The following is a 24036-nucleotide window of genomic DNA, read 5'->3' as shown; positions in this document are numbered from 1 at the left end:
TTTTTTAACTTGGGTGCTGAAGAACCATGTTGGTGTATCCTTGAGGGGTTTTTGTTTTGGTCATTTGCTCTTTTATTTTGGGGTGTTTTTTACATCTGGGCATAGAGGCTTGAATGAAGTCACACCTGAATACCTTCTGTTTGTTGCTATGTGCTCTTTCCAAAAAGATAGTTACTCAAGGATAAATTTTAAGTTACCATACCTTTTTTTATACACACTGTTTCTGTTTGCTTCATGTGGTTGTTGGTGAGACCTGCAAATACTAACACTTAGCAGTGGTTCTAGTCCTTATGAGTTAGAAGCAGTAGTGCAATTTCTTTTTGATAGCAATTATGAAATAATGGTGAACTAACCTGCCACAGGCAGTTATTAAGCTTCCCAAGAACATTAACTATGCAGTTAATTATGTAATTAATTACATAACTACTTCTAGGAATAAAGGGAGTGTACCACAGTCCTTAATCAGCTGCAGATTAGCTGGATGGGTGAAAGACAAGCAATTCAGTTTTCACATTCCTCAAAAACATGAGAACAGTCCAGAAGCATATCTGTCATCTTTTCCAATAAATCAAGAGAACCTCTCAAAAGCTGCAATTAATTCATGTAACGACAGTGGAGGAACAACATATGAGTCATTGAATAATACATCCATTGTGAAGAATGGAGTCATTCCAGGTATAGTGAAATGCTATTTGAATGCAGAGTGTTAACTCCTCAGAAGACCTGTAGGTTTGTTTGAGAAGACTTGCCTGGGCAATTGTGGTAACAGAATTTATTATAATCTGTTTACTACAGAAGAAATTAATTCTCAAAATACAAATTTGTCAAGGGCAAAAGAAAACCTTTCTTTGGTGAAAGAGGAGAATCTACATAATGGAGAAAACGAGCAAAGAGAAGATGTGGAACAACCAATAAGGCATGTCAGTGTTACTGGAGAAATTGTCATACCACCAGGTGGAAGAACATTCATAGTGATCATATGTACAGCTGTGTAAGTATTTCTTTCCATTGGTTCTGACAAACACAATGGAAACAAGTAATAGAAATTGACTTAACAGTTTCTTTATTCTGGGTACAGTTCTCTTTTTGGTGTAAGATAAAGTAAGCCAGCACGTATTAGCAAATGATGGGGAAACCTATGTTAGACCTCAAAAGAAGTTAACATTTTAGTGCTTGATTCTGATTTTTGTCGAAAGGAAATGGTAGTAGTAAATGAAGAAATATAGTGGGAGTATATAACTTCTCTAAAAAAACACAATAAGGTGAAGACAATGCATAGAGCTGGCTATATTCTTTTTAGGAAACCCATTGCTCCATGAGCACTAGAGTTAATGTAGATTTCCTAGGAATTTTTGTGTTATGTCTAATATGTTTCTTCCAGTCTTGGTACCCCTTCATCACATTCATGTTGCTCCATGCCTCGATCTTAAGCTTACCTGTCCTGTGATATGACATGCAGGTTATGTATGCTGAAATAAAAAAGGAAAAAAGCTTTCTTCCTTGAAGGTGTAATTTATAGAGTAAGTGGTTTGCAGATCTTAGAAAACACTTGAAAACAAAAATACTTTGCTGTACAAAATATTCTGTGGATTTAGTTAAGAATAAAAAGTGGCTTTGTGTGAGCTCTTTCAGAATTCAAGTAGAAGCCTCATGCTAGAAAGCTTACCCTCATGTACTTCGCTGTTTCTTCCAGCTGTAGCTCTGCAAACATTATGTACCACCACCATTGATTCTTATGGTCATAGTTTAAAAGTTGGACAGGAAAAACAAGGTCAAGTGGTTTCAGTCATCAAAGTAACACTGCATTAACTTTCACACTGCTTCTGTTACCGTTTCAAATAGTGAAGCGAGGGGTTTGAAGTTTTCTTAGGAGGATGATTTAGCTGCAATTTGAAAGATAAGCTGCAGGTGTAGCCTGCCTTTATGGAGAAAGACACGTGTAGAAAGAACAATTTATATTTCACTGTAGATCTGTAAATGCCACAAAGTCTGGGTATCTTCTAATAATACAGAACAATCCACACGTAAACTCCATGGGAGGCTGCAGCATGACGGTGGCAAGTGGCCACTTAAGACACCATAGAGACTGCAGATTTAGACCATAAATCTGGACAGTTCAGTGTCTGCAATGAGTTAATGTATCAGAGAAAAGCAGCTTTAACCTGAGCAGGTACTGTTAGTTGGCATGAAAAAGTGCTACTCCTGCCAAAGAGAAAGTAAGCTGGAATCCTTCTGGGATGCTTTTATTTCAGGCACGTAGCAACAGTGTTAGACCGTGTTGTTAGTGCTGAGAAGAGAACTGGGCTCTGGGTAGTGCTGGTATGAGTTCACTAAGGGATTTCAGAGCACATGGTGTGTGTTAGATCTTTTGTCTTAAGTTCTTTAGAAACCAATATGAAGAAACTATTCCCTCTAAGCTCTCCCGCTCTGTCACTCTCCAAGTACTGCTTACACATATAGAGTGCGTTTTTCAGAAATAAAGGATCTTTCCTACTTTCTTCACTTGATGTGTTTACGGTTAGGGTTCAGTTCTGAGTAGCCTTAAGCAAGGTATAGTAAAGCTGTTGCTGGAAATAGTGAAGGTATTCAAGTTCCTCTGGTGGAAATGTTTGGCTAATCTTTTTCAGTAACAGAAATTCCAAGATGTTCCTTGTGACAGAAGTGTTAATTCTGCACCTAGTATTTTGAGGGGAAGGATTTTGCTCTATACTTTTTTTAAATTTAATTATTTGTGATACCTGGATTGAACTCAGGGTAGGGAGTTAAGTGTGAGGAATTACCCTAACTTAGCAGTTCTCATGTTACTGAAATGAGAATCTACAATTTGATTTTAAAAAATATTTATGGCTTGGAGAAATAAAGTGTGAACATGATTTTAAGAACACAACTTCTGCTTACTTGAAGAAATCCTGGATACAGTAAAGAACTCCTGTTGCTTGGTTTTTCTGATTTCACTGTTGGACGCTATATTGAAGCCACTGTTACCAGTGAAGAAGAACTACTAATAGCACCTGTGGAACCATTTTCGCCAAGAAATCGTAAAGTTATTCCTGAACCTCAGCTGAGGAAGACAACAGTGCTTGCCCCTACATGCAGGTACTGTGAATTAGATGAAAAAATAACACGTTATCTAATACTGCTCTATTTGTTATTGCTTTATCTATTCTCTTAATGCTGACAAAGAAAATGTGAAAATGGGAGGGTCTGTACATGTTTATATATGTGTGTTTTAAACGAGATAATTGTGGACATTACTAGAACAACCTCTTCTATCAGTAACAAACTGCTTGATTTCTCTGGAGGTATGTCAAACAGGAGCTCTTTCACTACATGATGTGGTGATAAACAAGATAGTTTATCACCACATAATAATAACAACACAGTTCTTACTTGTAGACTACTAAGAAAAAGATGGGAAATCATGAATACTTTCCTGAGAGAGTTAGCTTCTTAACTCCTCAAGCAACTTTGACATCTGTATCCGATGTTTTCCATCTTTCATTCAGAACTTTTCCTTTTGCAAATATGCTTCCATTATACTTACAGTATTTGCTTAATTATAAAAATATCCCTAAGAAAAAGCAGACACACAGTGTTTTCAAATAATCTGTAACTGGCACACTTACTTTCTTCCCAGTATAGCAAACTTCTAAATTGTCACTTTGAACAAATCATTGGGTCTGGTGTGTGTGTGTGTGGGTATTTTGGATTTATAGCCTTGATGATGTGGCATGTTAATTAGCTGGCTTTCACATATAATTTGAGAAAGCTAAAAAAATGCTATACATTTTTGTTTTAGAAGTCACAGAAGGCAGTTGCCAAGTTTTCTACCTCATTATACCATACCAGATGAGTTAAGAAAATGTGTGGACCAGAAGTTAGACATACTGACCTTTCAGCCTCTCCTAGCAGAGGTATGCAAGTGTGGGTTTATATAAGGAAATATATTTTATGTAAGTGTGTTAGTTCAAGCTGGGCTCGGTTTAGCAAAAATGTGTACGCCTTAGTGTAATACAAGATGTAATACTGTAACAAGTAGACTTAAGACTTTAGTTTGTATCCCATAACTTCCAGTGTTACTTAGATTGTATGCTTTCTGGGATTGTTGAGCATAGAACTCAGTTTGTAGACTGCCCCTGAATTCAGATGTTGAAGTTGCCATTGCAGTAGGGAGAGACTTGGTTAACTCTTTAGCTGACTGACTGTTGTATATGAGTTCCAAGGATTATAGTAATTCTGCTTTGACTACTGGGGGACTTTAAAATATTAGCTAGTGTATAGATACATGTATTTAGGTGCCTTAATTGGCAACCCAGTTGCTGTGCAGTCTGTCTTAAGAGGTGTTTTGTATAACATTAAGAATAGTGGGTTCCGTATCTTAGTGTAGAAGTTACAACAATAATGCTTACTGTTTTGTTTTTCAGCATCTTAATCTAGATAATTATAAAGCAAACTTTTCTACTCTCTTGTGGCTTGAAGAGATCCATGCAGAAATGGAGATAAAAGACTTTAACATGAGTGGGGTTACTCTGAAAAGGAATGGGAACTTGCTAGTGTTGGAAGTGCCAGGAGTAGAAGAGGGCAGACCGCCCTTGACTACAGGTAGTAATTAATGCAAGATAAAGCCAAATAGCATGTTGATCAATATTTTCAGTACATTACAAACTCTGTTGCTTATTCATTTGTTCACATAAGTCTTTCACATGTTTGAACACGCAGTTATTAATGTAGGCTACTAGACAGGTGAACTGCACTGTAGTGTCTGAGTGTGAGTCTTACAGTGGCTGCTGTCTGACACGTTGCATGTGTCTGTTCTTATGCGTGTTCCGGTGCTTTGGGATTTTATGTATAAAAATTGGTGGGCTTTCAGCAAAAATAAACCATGCAATGTAGTAATAACTTAGAAAACAAACAGGGATATCAAAAGCACAAGCTAGGAAAGTAGATAAAATTTAATTCAAAATCTCAAATAATATGATATACAAGATACTGTTTTCAGTTGTCTGATGGTGTCAATATTAGGTGCCTTTTAAAATGTAATATACAACTGCATGTGGCATTTCAGAACAGGTACTCACGGGTACAGCAACTTTGTTGAAGTTAGTTAACAGATAGCAGCCTGAAGACTCCTAGTTTAACCATGCGAAAGAGGAAGAAATTAGGTGCTGTGGTGAGAATTTTACTATTCCTTGTAACAGTATGTTGCCTTTTGAATTTGTTTACAATTAGGTGGTAAAGTGATACTGAGAAGTCAGGTCTACTCTGAGCATATAATAGAATACGTTGGCTATATTACCGAGGTAAGCAAGGTGTATCTCCTGTTGAAAATACCATGGTCCATGGTTTTCAAAGTGGAAGCTGGAAGCTAGTTTTGTTTTATTTACATTCTGAGTGGTGATTTTTTTAAATTTTTATTGTGTTTTTTAAGACTTTGGCTTCTCTATTATTTCTAGATTATAATCTTTACCTGCTCTGAAAGCACTCATAACGTAGTCTAGATATGCAATATGTAGCTAGCAGGTAAATTTGGGTGTTCTTTTTGGAGGTGATGGGAGGGGTTCAATGCTTTTAGAGATTCTTCTTTGTGTTTAAAGTATTAAACCTTCATCAGTAAACTGATTTTTTTTTTAACTTTGAAACAGATATGTAATGAAGATGTTACTCTTAAATTTAATGAAGACTTTGAACAGGCTTACAACTTGGAACCCATGGATGTGGAATTTGTTCATTGCAGGTATTTTTATAAGTTTCCAAAATGCTACATTTAATGATTCTTCTAGTAAAGTGACTTTTAAAATATACATGACAATCAATTGGTTGTTTTGGTAAATACGAATGGGAGGACATAATTAAGATCTTGACAGTTCTTTCACCTCTTAGCCTCAACACCCCTTTGCCACTACTGCACCAGTGCCAGGCAGTGAAATGGTGGGGGGGATGAGGTGAAGTGTTTTGTTTGGGTTGTTTTTCTTGGATTTTTTTTTTAAAAAAAAAAAAAAAAAAAAAAAAAACTGATATGGCTGCAAGACTAAGCAAAAAAAATGCTGATGTTAACCACCCGTCCATTTATACTTTTGTTTTATTCATGGGATGTTTTTATCTGTACAGAGTTGCTTAATCTTCTCTTTAAAATCAGCTTTTCATAGAACTTCCTTGAAAGACTGAAGTGTGGAATACCAGGCCCTCTTTGTCTCACTGAAGAGCTAGAGAATATATGTATCAATGTTATTCATAGCAAAGCTGTTGATTGACACTTCTGCAGCATATTTCTCAATAGATGGTTCTTTAAAAAAAAAAGTGAAAAGTGTTTTTATATAAAACCCCTATTTTTATATGCACTGGTGTATAGTAAAAAATACCGAATGCCTTGTAGGTGTATGCTGTTGTAGTTTATAGAAATGTAAGCTTTTACTTTAATCTACAAATTTGTACCCTAATAACAGGATTACTAGCAGGCGATGCCAGTTGGCAGTTGAGCAAGCTATCTACCTGGGTGAAAAAGGTACACTTTAGTTGACTTAAGCTGTCTAGAGGAGTTTGTTTGTGGGGAGTCTTGTGTTTTATATTGCTTTTATATCAAGGCATACTGAGAAGAGTGCGTGGTAGTTTGTTCTTAGAGGTTTTGGTAATTAAAAAAAAAAAAAAAACCTGAACCTAGAGTAGGTATCATCAGAATGATTTCATCTGTTGGCCATCACAGGGGAGAAGAGTGCAAACAAACTTTTGTGAACTGTTTGACCCAATAAGAACTGTAGAAATCTGTTGTTATAATAATAGCAAGTGAAATGGCAGTGTTTTGTGTTACCTCTGAATTTATTAAAAAAGCACTGATTTCTTCTTTTGTGGTTGAGTAGAACAATCCATATGAACTTCATACAGATCTTTACCACTTTTATGTTAGTTCAGATAAACCAGTTTTGGCAACTCTAATCAGTGAAATGTGCAAAGTATTTACGTGGCTTTCAAATTTCTCTTTCTCTTTCTCCTCTAAATTTCAAGTGTTATTTCCTGAAAGGCTTGTCTTACAATCACCCCAAGCTATCAAGACCCAGAATACTACTGAGTGTTGTGTTGTTGATGATGGCCTTGAACATAGTTTCCAGAGGGAAAGTAAGGTATCTATTCTGTAAATATTCCTTAAAATGCTGAATTACCATTCAGTTGATAACGGATACCTACTGTAGAGCTATTGTTAGAGAAGAATCTCATAGTGGAGTATCAAAGAATCAAAATTGCATTCTGCTGCTTTCTGATGGCAGAAGTTTTTGTTTGCTGCCTGGGGACAGGGCATTTTATGATAACTGTTACTATTAAGCTAGCGCTCCCACGTGAAATGGAAAGTTCTTATAAAAAACCTGTATGATTATAACTGGAATTGTTAGATTTGCCTTAGACTAGCTTTCATAGCTACTCTTGAGTAGATACTTAAGTCCTGTCACTGTGGCAGGAAATAATTTTATGATAGAAGGTAATCATCCTGTTCTGAGTAGATTTACCCAGGCTTCTTAACCGCTAATTAAATTATAATGTTAAAATGTAGAAATCTTTCTTAGAAAGGACTTCAGAAGGTTACTTAGACCTCCTTCCTATTTGAAGTAGGACTGTCACCAATGCTAAATCAAGTCAGCTTGGGAGTGGATGCAAAGTGTTTATTTCCTAGAGGTTCCACAGCCTGTATATAACCTGTGCTTCACCACCTTTTCTCTCAAATTTTTTTCTTAATTCCCAGTATGAGTCTTCCACCTGCAACTTGTGGATGAGGTCCCTTGTTATGTCATATGTCAGTAAAAAGACGAGTTTGTCTCTCGTGTTTTTTCTAACTGCAATTTAAGCCATCATGGGCTGTTAGACTACCTCTTCACCTCCTCATGGCCAGACTAAAAATCCAAGCTCTCTCAGCCTCTCTAGTTATAACAAAAACATGATTTTAGCTCATATACAAGTCTAGCATCCATAGTAACCCAGGATCCTGAAAAGGGCCTGAAGATAGCTAGTCAGCCAGTGTGTTCTTGGCCTGTCTTGGTTCACACAGTTATTCAGTCCCAGGTGTGAAGCTTTCCACTTCTCCTTACTGAATTTCGTGAGTTTTCTGTTGGCTCTGTTGCCAGGTTTCTTCTGGTTCCTCTGAACTGAAGATGCACCATCAGGCATTTGAGGTATGATTCCTGTTTTTGTGTTGTTTGCAAATTTGTTGAGGGTGTTGTTTGGTCTCATCCTAGTCATTGATGAAGTTACTGAATAATATGGGTTCCAACAGCAACCCTGGGGTTCTTAGCTTTTGACCAGCTTCTGGCTGAGTATCAAACTTTTGGTTAATACTCAGCATGGTGAATTGCATCTACCCTCACCAGTGTCTCTAAGCGGTTTGTTACTTGTCCCTTTCCTTCCCATACTGTTACTTTTCACGGGAGTCTGGAGGCCTGCATGTGAGGCAAAAAGGACATTCAGTTCTTTCCAGTATCATCGATCAATAAATTGTCTTCTCTTACCAATCTGTGAGACTCCGTGATCCTTGAACTGTCTCTCTTCCACCACAACGGTAAATCCCTTCTTATTACTCTGTTCTTGCCACACTTTAGCTCCAGATGTAGTTTGATCTCTTTGACCTTCCTGATTTTGTCCAGCTGTCCAAGCAGTGGTTTTATATTTTGCCTGGCCTTGTTTCTGCTTGTGTAAGCTTTGTATAAATTCATCATGAAGCTACAAGCTTAGCTAAGCAGGCCTTCTATTGAAATTCCTGATGATCTTGTGCAACAGGATGGTTTGTTTATGATCTCTCAATAAGCAACTTTTAGCTCTTCTGGGCACTTTTTTCCCCACGTGGTAGCTTCCCAGAGGATTTTGCATGGTGATTTCTTAGAGGAACTGAGGTTTGCTCTAGAAGGGCCAGAATTCTGACTCCACTGCTTTATCTCCTTAGCCTTCCTCCAGTCTTGCAGTCTCTGCAACAATAGCTGGTGTACAGACACATGGTCTTTCCTGTGTATGAGCAGCAAGTCTAGTAGAGTGTTATTTCTGATCAGTATGTTAACCATTTATGTTAGGAAGCTGTCACCAACTCAGTCTAGAAATTCTAGATGTTTCCTGGGTGAATTGCAACAGGTATGTGAATGATGGAAATCTCCAGGAAGCTGCATAACCTGTGACCAGGACACTAATGACAGCTGTTTGTCAGAAGTCTCATCCATGTTGTCTCCCTCCTGGTGGGGGTTTCTTACAGACTGCCAGACAATATTGCTGTTGTTCAGTCCTCCTGTGGCAACAACTCAGACGTGTCTCTGGTTTTGCAATTAATAATGTACAGTCAGGGAGCTCCTGCACATAGACCCAGATCCATTCTGGTGGGAGTAGCAGCACAGCTAGTTATTCTGCAAGATGCCTGCTCGTACTGGGGCCTTTCTGTTTGACTAGAAGGATGGTGGAGAAAATCACCTGGACCCCGTGTACTTACCCCAGAGCTATGTGGTCCTCCCCTTGATCTATTCAACATGTAACTACACCCTTTACTGCTTTCCCATGTGGGTACTAGTCAGGAGGACTAGATGAGCCTTGCAGTCTTCCAGTGGCCTTGTGTCTCTGGGGAAACAGCAAACATCTCTGTCCTGTACAAGAAGGAGTAATCAACCTCTAACACTCATCACTTCACTGGATTAGTGAAGACGATTGAGGCATCTGGTTCAGAACCACATTTCCTACACTTTTCTCCCATGCTGCAATCTGAAAGAGGTCTCATCTTGCATTCACACTCCATACCACTAAGCTAGCTTTTGGAAACAAGGAAAAGTTATTCAGCCATGGCTTCAAAATCCTCATCTGAGCCTGCAAACTATTTGTGAAATAAATGTTTAATGTTACCATAAGCCAGACGTCTAGAAATCTTAAATTTAAGGTGGGAGCTCCTAGCACCTTCTTCTACTACTACTGTGTGTTTCCATCTTTACAGTAGATATTCTGTTTAATGAGATAATGCTATTTAATGGGAAAAAATAAAGCCTAGCAACTTAAAAAGTGTTACTGGAGATAGTTGCCTGTCATCTTAAGGTTATAAATGCATTTATCCTCACTTGCTCTTTTCAGGTAAAAAAACTGCAGAACAAACAGGCAAAATGCATGGCATCAAGCAAGATGAACATAACAGATGTGATGAGAGTAGCTGTGCAAACAAGACAACTTGGTATACTTTAATACTTTATTGTTACATATTGATATTTCAGGATTGCAATCACTTCAGTAAACCAGGGCTGAGTAAGACACCTTTTGGATGTCCTTGTGCTCTGTTTTTTAAAGACAAATTCTAGAACAGTACTAGCAGGAAGTTTCGTTGGAGTTTTTCTGTGGATTACTTAAACATCTCCATACAGTCATAGAACAGTTTGGGCTGGAAGCCACCTTAAGGATCACCTAATTCTAACCCCCCTGCCATAGACAGGGACACCTTCCACTAGACCAGGTTGCTCAAAGCCCCATCCAGCCTGGCCTTGAACACCTGCAGGGATGGGGCAGCAAAAATCTAATGATCATAGAATGGGGATGATACATTTTGTGATGACATATTTTGTACTCTGTAGACTATTGTATCCCAGTCATTTACTGGAAAACTTCCAGTCATGGTCAAAGTTTACAATTTGCTACTAGGATGCTGTGTCTCATCCCTGGGATAGCTACTTTGCCAAAGACGTTGAAATTTCAGAAAAGTTTTCAGAAAGCCCAGATCTTTACTATGCTTTTCTGGAAAGTGTGACTTTAAATATCAGTGTACTTAATTACCGAAGAGGGTGATTTTATCACTTTGCAGCAATACGATGCCTAAAGAAATATGGAATGGATTACCTTACAATGCACTTCTGTCCAAGGGTTAATAAGATTCTTCTGTGGATGGCTAAAGCTAGACTAATTCGGACAGGATTAAGAAAAAAAATTCAGTAGTTATGACTTACCACTGGTCATCTAGTACTGATACTATCCTTGAAGAACCAGTTACTGAAAATTACTGAAATTTTACTATTCTAGGACAAAAAGGTGAGCTTGATGCTAAAATTACTGAATAGAGGTTTTACCACTTGTTGGGTTATGTAACTATAGTCATCTTCTGGCCTTCAATTTTATTAAATATCCAAAAGGCTTTTGAAATATTAATGGCTTATTTTCTACATGCTATTTTATGAAATCACAATTTTTGAGAAATTCATTAGTTGTTACCACATAAGGAAAATATTTTTGAAACATAATGTGAATTGGAATTGCTTTACTCTATATATGTTAAAAATATTCATGTGGAGTTTTAATATATGGTTATCTTGATTATAGTTGGTGAAACTGTGACACTTAAACAGAAAGCTGGTGAATTTTTCAATCCTATGCTGAATGAGCAACAGAAACTGGCAGTGAAAAGGATACTGAGTGGTGAATGTCGTCCAACACCTTTTATTCTCTTTGGGCCACCGGGAACTGGAAAAACATTAACAGTAGTTGAAGCTATTTTGCAGGTAATGATGGATGACAAATCAGTCATCTCTAATCTTCTCAGTGTTGGAACACTTAACAATGATTCTGTAAGAATCATCGTATTTTTTTTCCCAAGGAGTTTTCAAAATACTCTTTTTAAGGTCATAAAGAAAGAGGAAAGATCTTTATATGGATTTAACAGAATTCCTGAATGGCTTATTTTCAAGTCTTCTTGTCTTTGTCTTTAAAGCTTTAGTGAACAGTATCTAATTTCTGATTCCAGTAGTGCATAATATATTCATGAAGCACAGGTTTAGATTAATATGATAACCATGAACTCATTCTGTTGTTGGTACACTCAGTTTGAGAGTACTTAGTCAAGACTGTCAAGACTAGTGTTCTTGAACTGCAAAAAGATGGATTAATATAACATGAATTAAAAACTCTTCTGGCTTCTCTATTCAGTGAAATAAAATAGGTGTGTTTGAGCATTGCTTCTTCTTTAAATAACCTTTTTTTGATCTCTGTCTTCTTTAATGTAGATACATTATACTCTGCCAGATAGTCGAATTTTGGTTTGTGCGCCATCAAATGCTGCGACAGATCTGATTTGCTTGCGGCTTCATCAAAGCAATCTGTTAAAACCAGGAGCTATGGTCCGAGTTAATGCTAGCTTCAGGTCAGAAGAGGTAAATCTTGTAGATATCTGCCAGTTAATATTTCCAGTTTAATACTTTGATCTTAAAATACTGGTTCAGTAATGTAACTGTCAGTGGTTATTGGGCTGGTTAGGACTGAAAGTACAAACATGTTACTTCAGGTTTTCCAGAAGATTAACTGGAAAATGTTGATCATAGTCCTTAGTTCGAGTGTATGAACATAGAATATTAACCTCTCCCCTGTAGTGCTTAACTCCACAAAGCAGCACATACATACTAGTGGAATTTTTAATGTGCTAAGATGCTTTGACATACAAAGCAATCCTAAAATCTGTTACTGAAGTCAAGCCTTTGTCTCCAAATTAAGGTTACTTACACAGAAAAGTAAGCAGGTAGGACTGTCATCTTTATACAGCGCACACACACACAGATTAATGAAAATTAATGAAGAAGTCATTTCAGTGTATGAATGGGTCTAAATCTAAGTGTTTTGCTCAGCTTCTAAAAGTTTTCAGTGGGATTTTTTTATTCAAATTAAAACATTTTGTTTTAGAGCAGCATTTTGTTTTACAAAATATGTTTTTGTTTCTGCAGCAAATTGATGACAGGGTGAAACCTTACTGCAAAGACGGTGAAGATGTTCGGAAAGCTTCATGGTTCAGAATAATAATTACCACATGCAGCAGTGCAGGAATGTTTTACCAAACAGAAATACGGTAGAGTACTATAGATAGGATGCTACAAAACTCAGAGCTTTTAGATACCCTCCCTACTGTAACTTTAGCTGTTTCAATACAGTTTATTGCATGTGCCTCTGTTTTGAAATTGTCTTCCTAGCGAACTACTTGGTATTAATAATGTTTCAGCAGAGGCTTTCTCCATCGTAAATTGAAGAATTATCATGAATAATGTTAAAAAATTTTGACACAATAAATTCTCCACTGCCTTTGGGAGCCTTAAAAATTATATTGCTGTTGACAGTCATTCTGAGACAAAATTATATTGTATTTGTTTTTTATCAAGTCACTTTTACTAACTGCAAACAACCACCATGTCAAGTGCTGTTAACTAAAGATTCCTCTGATTTTTATTTTAACTTTGTAAAAGGATACTCTGAAGCCTAACTGGATTACGTTGTTTGGTAGAAATAAAGCCTGAGGATTGTCTTTGCTACACCAAGTGCATTGTTCGAATTAAGTAGCTGAAGGAAATTGAAAACAAGGAAAGCTTTTCTAAGTGTCTTAACTTTGGTATAAACAATGCTTTAATTAAGGTAACCAGTAGTTGCGTGTATTAGAGTATGTAAGTGAAATCAAAGATAATTAAATCAAATTAAAGTTACTAATCTGTTTTTTGTGTATTCAGGGTTGAAAATATCTATCCTTGTAATGTGTGTGTGGGTGGAGTTGCCTGGCACATTTGACAGAAGGTTAGCAGAATTGCTGAGGTCAACCACAGGGTGGCAGAATGAACTAATCTGAAAACAGCCCTGCTTTGGGTTTATGTTTTTTAATTTTAGGCTTGGACACTTCACTCATGTGATACTGGATGAGGCAGGGCAAGCAAGTGAACCAGAGAGCCTGATTCCTATTGGGTTGATTTCAGAAGCTAATGGACAGGTAGATCTCTTAACATCATTTACTGAAAGGAAAAAAGTTTTGGTTTACTCTTTTTGTTATTGTGAATGATGAAGAATGCAAGCAGCCATTTCTTGGTAATGAGTATGGAATTCTGAGTACTTGTAATAAACCTTATTCATGCACAATATGAATTTCCCACACTTAAATGAGTTGTTTTGCACCTAAAACAAGTCTACATTGGTAGGACAAGATTCAGTGTGTGGAAGATGTCAAAATAAAAATATGCTTTTAGTTTGAGACAACAATGTCCTGGGCCTAAGCTTCTTCATAAACAGATTAGATGTTTGGAAGAAAGCAGAATACTTGATACAAATTGACCTTTGAATTCTGAAGCGTGTATGTTGTTATTGAAACTACCCTTTTTTTAATAACTGTTTTAATACAAGATGGATTTTTCTTTAACTGCATCTGCAGATAGTTCTTGTTGGAGATCCAAAGCAGTTAGGGCCAGTAATAAAATCTAAAATTGCACTGACTTTTGGATTAAATGTGTCCTTGCTGGAAAGACTGACATCAAGAGAGATATATCTGAGAGATGAGGACACTTTCAGTGCCTGTGGAGCATATAATCCTTTGTTGGTGAGTAAAGCTACAGTTTTAATTAATTTTTTTAAATTAAATCAAAAAAAGGAGAAACTGGTTCCTGCTGTTTCCTTACAACCTTTTTTCTTTTTAGTGATAAGTCTAGCTTGAGCATTAGTTCTCTAGGAAAGCTTGATTATTTTGAATACTCTGAATAGCAAGGGTGCTGAGCCCTTCAGCATGTTAAAACCCTTCTTTGAAGGAGTTCTCTATTCTTAAGCAGAATAAGTCAAATATGGTGCACAAAGCAGAATTCTAAATAATGGCTTAAAATTCCCTTCCATCTCTATTGTCCACATTTACCATAACTTCGTAACTTAATTTTCCCCAAATGAACAATTACAACTTCTACATTTAACATAAAAAAAGACAAAGCCTCCTCTTTAAACACGAAGATTCATTTTGCAAGCATCATGTTTCAGGAAGGGAAAAAAGAAACTGTTCCTGTTTCTTTATCGCTGCTTCTTCTGAAGAATCACTTCCCAAAACTCTTGTATGATAAAGTTCCTAAAGTCTATGTTAAGTAGTAGAGGTAGCATAGTATGTAAATGAGCACAGATGTTTCAGCTTCTTTAAATTATTGAATCTGAAATACAGGGCTGAAGTTAAGCGTGCTAAGATGCCTTCCTGTTGTCATGGTAATATACTTTGATTACTAGATAACCATGTAAGCAGAGGAGGGAGGAAATCTGATGGCAGACTTAAGGGGGTGTTTGGCCCTAGCCTTTAGATTGGGTTCAGCCTACTGAAAATCCCTTCCTCCTAAAATCTGTTAACAGCAAACTTTAATTGTTGCATTCCTTATACAGTGCTTAAAGAGAATTGGCATAGTGAGAGAGCAGGAAGTGTGAGGACTTATGATACTCAAGTCCAACAGTATCCTTTATGTTAGTCTTTTAAAGGATATTGGCTTTTTGAGCTGGTTATTACTGACTCGAATGTTTCCTTAAGGCCATTCTTTAAATTAAAGTCAAATATGTTTCTGGTTTCTCAGGCCAGCTTCTATCAGCCATTCTGATGCTCCCTTTCTGCATGTTAAGACTTCCTCAAAAAAACAGGTTGCATCCCTGGAAACCCCATGAAAAGAGTCTGACTTTCTTAAAAAAAGAGAAAGTGCCTATAGATCAAATGTTCTAAGAAACTGGAGAATCACCAGTTCATCTTTCATGTACCTTCAGTTCTTTTTCTCTTTATTTTTTTTTTCTCACCCCCTTTGGAGGGGACAGAGATGATCCTTCAAAAAACTGCTTTTATTTAGTATTTACTTATAGAAGATCACACCTGCAGTTTTTGCCCTCAATACAGTTCTTCGGCAGCTTTAGAAAAGCTAAATGCTAGAGGATGGTAAGGTAGTATCTGCTTGGGAGGTGTGTACTGTGAAGTCTGAGGAATAATTATTTGTTTCACTTACGGATTTTGGTTTTTGCCTTTGCAGATCACAAAACTCGTAAAGAACTACAGGTCACATTCTGCATTGCTTGCCTTGCCATCTAAATTGTTTTATCATAAGGAGCTAGAAGTTTGTGCAGACACTTCAGTAGTAACTTCTTTGTTGCACTGGAGGAAATTGCCCAGGAAGGGATTTCCATTAATTTTTCATGGAATAAGGGTATGTAAAATGTTCGTGTAGTAAGAGGAGGAGGCCTGACCAAAGTTTGCGGATGTTTTAGATGAGTTTTCTTTAGAATGAATTCTAGAAAGGATATGAAAAAATTATAAACTTTGTTCTGCAAGTAATGTGACTTCCTGACCATCTGGTTTTAGAAACAACTACTGAAGTCAAATGTGTGCTGAGAGCTTGAGCAGCTGCCCATTGAAGTGTATTGTGGTGACATGTTGATACAAATTTAAATTCATAGCAGATTGACCAAGCTGGAGCTACAGTCAGCTGCCTTTATATTGATTTTGATGAGAGTTTGCTACATTAGAATGAATACAAGCCTCTAAAACTAGAGGATTACTAAGGCTTAGGTAGGCAGGGGAAAAAACAGTACTTTGTAAAAAACGTTTTTTCTTTAATCTTCCAAGAAGTTATTAAGAAGGAGTAATATCCACTGCTTGGAGAGGCTTGGTTTTGAACTCTTCTACCTTGCACAAAACCAAGATACCATCTTGCTAGCACATGTTATTCTGAGTTGAGATTTAACTCCTTTGTTGCATACTTAAAGTACTATTGTCATATAAATTCTCCAGCTTAAAAAAAACAATATAAAATGTTAGGTGATACTTGTTCATTGGGGCGGGAGTATAGTGAAAGAAAGAAATTGTATATAACATTTCATCACTTTTTTTGCATTTAGGATGTATAATAATCATCTATTAATAGGTACATAGTTATTTCTACACCTAGCCTTCATCATCTCATTTCCTTTCTCCTAATACAGGGCAGCGAAACACGTGAAGGTCAAAGTCCTTCATGGTTTAATCCAACTGAAGCAGTTCAAGTAATGCAGTACTGTTGCCACCTTGCTAAAAATGAAAACGCTGCAGTGTCAGTGGCTGATATGGGAGTGATTACACCCTATCGTAAACAGGTATAACTGATGTCTGAGAACTTCAAAGTTCCTGCATTTCATCTTGCGGTTTTACGTGGTGGCTGTGGCTTGTTAAGCAGGGAGTATCTCAAAACTGCACTGTTGTGTGTCATATTACACAGTGTATTATCAATTATTAATGATGTTTTCACTGAAGTATAAACCTAGGAAAAAAAATGTAATAATGGCATTGTACTTTTTCAGTTTTAAAAATCAGGAAATTATTAAGGAGACATCTGCTTGCAGTTTTGGAGACGGAAGCAGATTTTTCAGTTGTTGGGAGTAAAGAGTGCAGGTCAGGAGTTTATTATCTGACAACTGGAATAGCAATCTGCTTCTATCACTCCACACTGAGCAGTGGAACAAAAGGGAAATGTACTGAAGTAGGTGGCATGACACGTTTTTATGGCTTTGAGGAAACTAGAGGAATTGGGACTTGTTAGCTGTCCCGTAGTCAGAGTTAAAATTTGTGCTGTTATTTAAACCTGTAGGGAATGTTGAATGTCCACTTCAAATGCTGTGCTGTATTTTTAAAACTATTTATATTCAAGTCTGTAAAGTATGTGATGTCTGCTTTTATTTTAAAATAAGAAGATTAAATCTCCTTTCATTTCATGCTCTGGACAGTGTGCATATGTTTTTTTTTCTTGATGTTTGCATCTTGGTATTCATGGCCTTCTTGTGTGTGTGGGTTGGGAGAAACACTGAAGTGGGTAGAAAAGACCAGCCACGTTTGGAGAAATCTCACTTGCAAGTTAGAGCTGTGCCTGTGCTGACCCTACTGGTCAGGTGTATACACTTGCCTGTGGTTACAGTTCCTATTCATTTTGCAAGTATTTATAGTATTGATGTGACTGAACATCTTTATACTCCCTAAAACATTTCACATCATTTAATGTGATCATGGCCTTCACCTCCCTATGATGCAAGGCATGTAATAGTAATGTCCACTTCAAGAAAGTCACTTGTATGGCAGGGACACTGATGAGACAGTAGTCATTGACTGTAATCCTCAGTTTAGCCAGGCATGACTTGCTGGTAAATTTCTTGGAGCATTTAAGGTATAGTCTCCAAGCAGCTTTTAGCCAATGTAATATACTGATCCTGCACATAACAGCCTTCTAGTGTGTGAGACTCCTCGCTCTCTTTCTGTTCTGGGGAGGGTACTTAAGGTCACATCTCACCTCTCTTTCACTCTGCATTGATGCAGCTGGCAAGCAAAGGTGGAATCTGCACAGTCTTCTTGAGGGGCTGGGGGAAGCTGCTTGCCCTACCTCATCTGTAGTGAGCATGGTTTCAGATATAATGCACATTGGAAGAAGAGGATTTATGGATCTAAATTCTTCTCCTCATTAAAGTCTGGATTATTAAAAATCTGTTGATTTCTGTTTAAATGATGGTAGTGAGTACTTGACCTTCTAAGTTGTGTAATAAGTGTGATACTTATCAGAAAAAGTTTCTGTCTTATTTTAAAGCCTTACTAGTGGGTGATGGCTAAGCTTGGTGTATGCATTCCCTGTGACATCTCTGTGTTAAATCACATACTTGTGTATGTAGTATGTTTTCAGTTTTGAAGTAATTCCCTCTCAAATGTAAAAACAAATTCCTTCAAACACTTTTTTTTTTGGTAGGTGGAAAAAATTAGATTTCTTCTGAGAAGTGTTGATTTGGCAGATATCAAAGTTGGCACAGTAGAAGAGTTTCAAGGACAGGAGTACATGGCTATCATCTTATCAACCGTATGTATATTTGCTGTGGTCCTGTGGAGGGTTTTTGTATGTGTTTAATTCTCTGTTTCCTTTTTGATATAGGGCTTTTAAAAATAAAAAAAAAATTAAAAGTTATTTTTGTCAGTCTGTCACAGTACTTGAAAACAGCTTATTTTTAAGTGCATGGAAACAGTCCAGCATCTGTGATTTTGAGGTAAACCTTTGTAGATACTCATGAATTTATTTTAAAGTTTCATGTGGATTATGTACCTTTCATTTAAGTGTGCATAGGGAGAATGGAAACTGGATGCATAAATATTAGAGAGACAACTGTGTAAATCACACTAGTGGAAGGTAATTGCTATTTGGCTTACAAAAGCTAATGTGTAGGTTCTTAAGTTCTTTTTCACCTTCAGTTTGAGAATCATCACTGTAATATTATACAGCTGACAACTTCCCAGACACCAGTGCTGACTGTGCCTAGAAGCTGCATACCCTTTATCACTATTTATTTATTTTACATTGGTGGGAGAGCACTTGATAATCCTTCATGATCATCTTGATGGTGCACTTTAAGTGTTGTGCTGGTTGTATTATAGAAATGTTGGTAAAAGTCTCTTCTAGGTGATAGGTTTTTGAAACTGAAGCTATCAAATGCCTTGAAGAAGGTCTGGAAACAAAAATAAACTCCATCACTGGAGATTTTTAGATAACCATGAAAACACTGAGGTATTTAGTTTCACTCTGCAATAGATAGCTCTTTCAGAGAAGTGCTGACACAGGTCTGGAAACAAAAATAAACTCCATCACTAGAGATTTTTAGATAACCATGAAAACACAGAGGTATTTAGTTTCACTCTTTGCGATAGATGGCTCTTTCAGAAAAGTGCTGACAAAACGGAGGATTCAGGAAATGTGGGAAGATGCAGATGTTTGGGAAGATGATATTTGGATTTGTGTTGAGCCCATCCCTTGCATTTGGTAAAGGGGGAAAAGAGAGGATTGTGTCATAGAGTACTGGAAGGGAGTTGCTGTTATTTTTTGGAAGATGGCAGCCCTTGTCTTTCTTTTACAAACTTGATGACCAATGTGCTTCAGTAGATGTCTGGTTTTTTTTCTGAAAGATCTCAGTCCATGTTACCTGCAGATGACAGAAAAATATGTAGTCATAGTTTTCAGGCAGTTGACTAGAGTGTGAAAATCCTGTCTGTAGCAGTCAAGATACCAGGCTTCAGGTGACCCTGAGGCTGAGCTGAGATTAGATGCTGGTGTATGCCCATTCCTTCTCTAGATGCTAGATACTACTGCAGTGCATGAACACATTCCTGGTATTTGAATACATGTGAAAGTACCATAAGGGGCAATACTACAGTAGCTTCTTTATGTCTTACTTTTCTGTCCTTTGTTTTCCTAGGCATGTAAGATTGTTGCCTGGGGCTCTTGACAGGAGACTTTTCTTTGTGCTTCTAAGGAGAAATCAATGTGGAGTCGAGAAGTATAAGCAGCAGCTAAGTCACCTGATAGCTACTGAGGCTTTTTGCAGATGGCTTCTTGCTACCAGAATATGTGATACCAATCCTTTACGTTCTGAGACAACATCCATCAAATGTGCACTGTTGTTGGCACACTGAACTCCTGGACAGAAGTAAAAATCTGTGCTGGATCAGTGGAAAAGAGAGCAGGGAAACTTTAGAGAAAGTCTAACCTAATACTTTGAACATCAGCAAGTGATACCAGTTCAGTGTACATGGTTATGTTTGAGGGTTTAGACTTTCTTTTGGTGGGCATTGTGGGCCCTACATAGCTGAATTTCTACAGTGTGGAATCCAGAATACAAAAAAAGTCTGCATATGCTTGCTTTTTTTCCAAATGGTAATGTGGTTTTGGTGCAGTAAGCCTCTGAAGTAAAAGATTTAATTGTTTGGAATGTGGAGTTCCTGAGGTGTTTGTGACCCAGGATCCCTTAGGGGCTGTTCAAGAATGTACAGTACAGGCAGAGCTGGTATAAGTCTGAGTAATAGCATATAAGGCAAACTGATCAAAGGAGGATGTGTAGACCAGGAATGTGTAGCTGAAGATATGACCAGTACTGGGCTATTTTAACAGGAGTACATGGGATTTCCAGGAGAGAGGAAGATAAAACAGCTGTGTAAACAGCCAGAGCACTGGAAAGCAGGGTGAATGTGGGGATGGAGGAACAGTTGGTTTTTGGGAGTTCTTTTGTGGCTTAGGGGAAGAGTTTGTGGGATTTTCTTGCTTGTCTTTTTTCTTGAGAGCAGTGGTACTATGCTTACTTTCTTTGTTTTGCATCATACCATGGCTTTTCAGTCCAGCATTGTATCTCTTTTGAAGTAGTTCTAGTATGTACAATGTTCCTATTTATAAGAACTTATTATTTAGGTCACAAAAATTTTATTTTATCAAAGATGGGTTCAAATGTAGATGAAATACATAGAGGTGAAAATGCAATGAGCAGTAGTTACAGTACACTCATTACTTTGGCCGTTTTTTCTAATGTAAGTGAAAGCACACTGATGAGACCACTGATGAAGGCCTGCAGAAAGACACACTGTGAATTGTCATTCAACTGTAGGAATTAAAATACCAGCAGCTCCAGCATTTCTTCTGCTGAAAAGATTAAGTCATTGGTTTCTAGGAAGTGGTTTTGGTTATCTTGTGTTTCAAATTACAGGGGATAGTCCTGATGCTCAGATAAAACGAGTACACTGTTCTCTTGAAATTGCTGAAGTTGCATTAGCAGCCTATTGGAGAATAGACCTTCTGTGTGCAAGTCAATGGTTAGAAATAGCTAGATGAATGTTGGGTTATGAAGCTAACTTTTGCATTGCTAACACTGAGCTGTGGATTGCTGCAGTAAGGAAATATGTTGAAGTTACTCTGTGGCTCGATAAGTTATTTTCTCATTATTCTGTTCCTAAAATTATCCATAATTAATTTTAGGTGCGATCTCATGAAGACCTGTTTAGTGATGACAAACACTGTTTGGGCTTTCTCTCTAACCCAAAGAGATTTAATGTAGCAATTACTAGAGCAAAGGCTTTGCTGATTGTCGTGGGAAATCCTCATGTTCTTGTGAAAGTAAGTTTTGGATTTATATTTTTGAATTGCATGTGGTATTTACCACAGGAAATGAATTATTTGGGGGGTTAACCTGACGTGAGGGAGCATCAGATGGTGTTAAGAACTGCTATGCTGTCTGCAGCCTGCATTTGGGAATATCTGGACTCTGTAGGTTCCTATAACTATGGATAGTTCAGGCACCTGCACAGACTTCCAAGCGCAAAGGAAATTGTAACGCTGATCTGTGCATATGGGCTTCTGCCTGCTTTTTTTCCTCTATAAGAGGTCAAAACCTCAATGCTGAAAATTCTCTAGCAGCCTGCAAGTCAAGTAAGCATGTTCTGAATAACCTTATGCAATCATATTCTTCACAAAATGTAGTTGTTTTGCTCTTAAAATGGAGGGTAGTAGAAGTGATTGCTCCCAATTAATATAACAGCCTGCCGGGGAGGTGGTCTCCTTTCGAACCCGTGCACGGTCCTTCCCTCGGAGTAAGGTGAGCTTTTTGTAATATCTGATAAGAAGTTATGGCTGCCTTTCCAGATAAGAAGGAAAGCAGTATTCCAGAAATGGTCTGGACAGAAATTTTGGTCTCCCCACGCCTACGTGCAACAAATGTAACTTACAGCAGCTGTAGGTATCTTCCTCCCACGTTACAACATGCTTGCACCATTTGTAGGATTCTCTTTCTGGAAAAGGTCCTATTAAATCTCATGCATTCATGTGCCATGTTAGTTTTTGAAAATTCACTTGACAGGGCAGCATGATTTAAATTAAACATTAATCTTCTCTTGTAGGATCCCTGTTTTTGTGCACTGTTGGAATACAGTTTAACAAATAGAGTTTATGTAGGTTGTGACCTACCTTCAGAGCTGGAATGCCTGCACAAGTGAGTGTCTGGTCTTGACTCTAACCATGCTAGCTATGCCTCAGTTTACAATATTTTTAAAGCTGGTATAATTTGAAAGATTGATAAATACAACAACCTGTGATATCATAGTAGGATTTTATTTTGCATTGTTAAGTAATGTAAACATAATAACATGTAATGTAACTATATTTTCTCACACCCTATAAGAAGAATCTAAGCAGTCAATATTAAATAAGAGCTGTTGTTTTTACTGTAGGTAAACTTTACTGTAAATTAAATTTCCTGATTTAAATATATCCCATCTAGTAACTCATAATACATTGTTAAATGGGTATTATCTACTAGATTATTTTTTTAATAAAAATTGTTTTTCATCAAAAAGTAAGCAAAATTTTTATATTATTCCCTTTGACAGGCGTGACTAGTTTTTCAGTGTTCAAGATTCATTCAGTCTTCGTCTGTTTTGAAACTAAGATTACTTAACAGAAATTCAGTCCTGAACAAATCCAGCACCTTTTGTCGTTGGGGGAAGGCACATGTTCTGAAATGGTTGGAAGTTTCTCCAAACAAGATTTTTAATACTTTTTTTTAAGAAGTGAAAAAATTGAAATTTAACAGTATAAAATAGTAGTGGCAACTTATTTGCTTTCCTGTTTACAATGTGTATGACTTTATGCCTCTGCATAGAACAGTATGCCTAAATCTATAACAGTATGCCTGAATCCTCCAAGCTTTAAAAGAAAAGTACTGATGATCTCTTATGTTAGCTTTTCCTTATACAATAATTTTTTTCAGCTTCTCAGTTTTCTCAGAATTTTGTAATGCCTCCTAAAACTGGACTGTCCCAAGAACGTATGTGTCTTGTAATTTTGTTATGGGAGTGTTACAGTAATATATCCATGATGTGAACTGGAATGATACATTAATATCTCCACTTTATTGATGTTAAGTATCTTAAGCCAAGCATTCCTAAAAATCCTACTTCCCATTTTCAAGGCCTTTGTATATACAGCTGAGATCACACAGGATTTTCTTGGTTTTCCACTGTGGTCCAGCTGTCTGCTGCAGTGTATGTCTGAACAATGCCTCAAATGGTGGGTTAAAAAAAAAAAAATATAAAACCATGTTTTGCATTTCTACAAATATGCTGTAGAATAAAGTTTTGTGTTTTGACAAAATTTAAAATCACTGATGGGTTAGCAGTATTCCTGCTATCAGCTTCATTGAGCCCTGTGCTGTCCCCTTAAACAGGATTTTTTTCTCTTTTTCTTGTCCTCTCCTTGGTGATTAAGTCTCACTACACAACGCTTTAGGAATAAGTTGCACAACTGGCCACTGTATTCAGGAACTGCCAGTACAACAAGCTGGTTTCCTGCAACAGACGGAACTATTTTGAATAGGACTATAGCCTACAGAAAAACAAATGGGGGGGGGAAGATAGCAAGCTTTTGTTTGCTTGTTTACCATCCACTCACATCACTTCCAGTCCTGGTATGCACTGTACTTCTTTCCTCT

General features: G+C 37.2%; 1 protein-coding gene across 1 annotated transcript; it reads left to right on the top strand.

Annotated features, from left to right (window-relative positions):
- Positions 1 to 433: 433 nt before the first annotated feature.
- Positions 434 to 22539, top strand: MOV10L1 (Mov10 RISC complex RNA helicase like 1; the record flags this gene model as incomplete). Its single annotated transcript, XM_010078809.1, has 20 exons — positions 434 to 675; positions 796 to 991; positions 2905 to 3096; positions 3800 to 3914; positions 4425 to 4602; positions 5230 to 5300; positions 5643 to 5734; positions 6444 to 6502; positions 7000 to 7115; positions 10078 to 10108; positions 11308 to 11486; positions 11988 to 12134; positions 12699 to 12820; positions 13624 to 13723; positions 14159 to 14323; positions 15762 to 15935; positions 16711 to 16860; positions 18492 to 18599; positions 21531 to 21668; positions 22448 to 22539. Coding segments are annotated over 20 exons (2667 nt in total), but the record flags the coding sequence as incomplete, so codon positions are not given.
- Between the last annotated feature and the right edge of the window lie 1497 nt (positions 22540 to 24036).

This window comes from Pterocles gutturalis, unplaced genomic scaffold, assembly GCF_000699245.1.
Source record: "Pterocles gutturalis isolate BGI_N339 unplaced genomic scaffold, ASM69924v1 scaffold18738, whole genome shotgun sequence".
In the NCBI taxonomy this organism is placed as follows: Eukaryota; Metazoa; Chordata; class Aves; order Pterocliformes; family Pteroclidae; genus Pterocles; species Pterocles gutturalis.
This window is presented reverse-complemented; position numbering and strand designations above follow the sequence as displayed.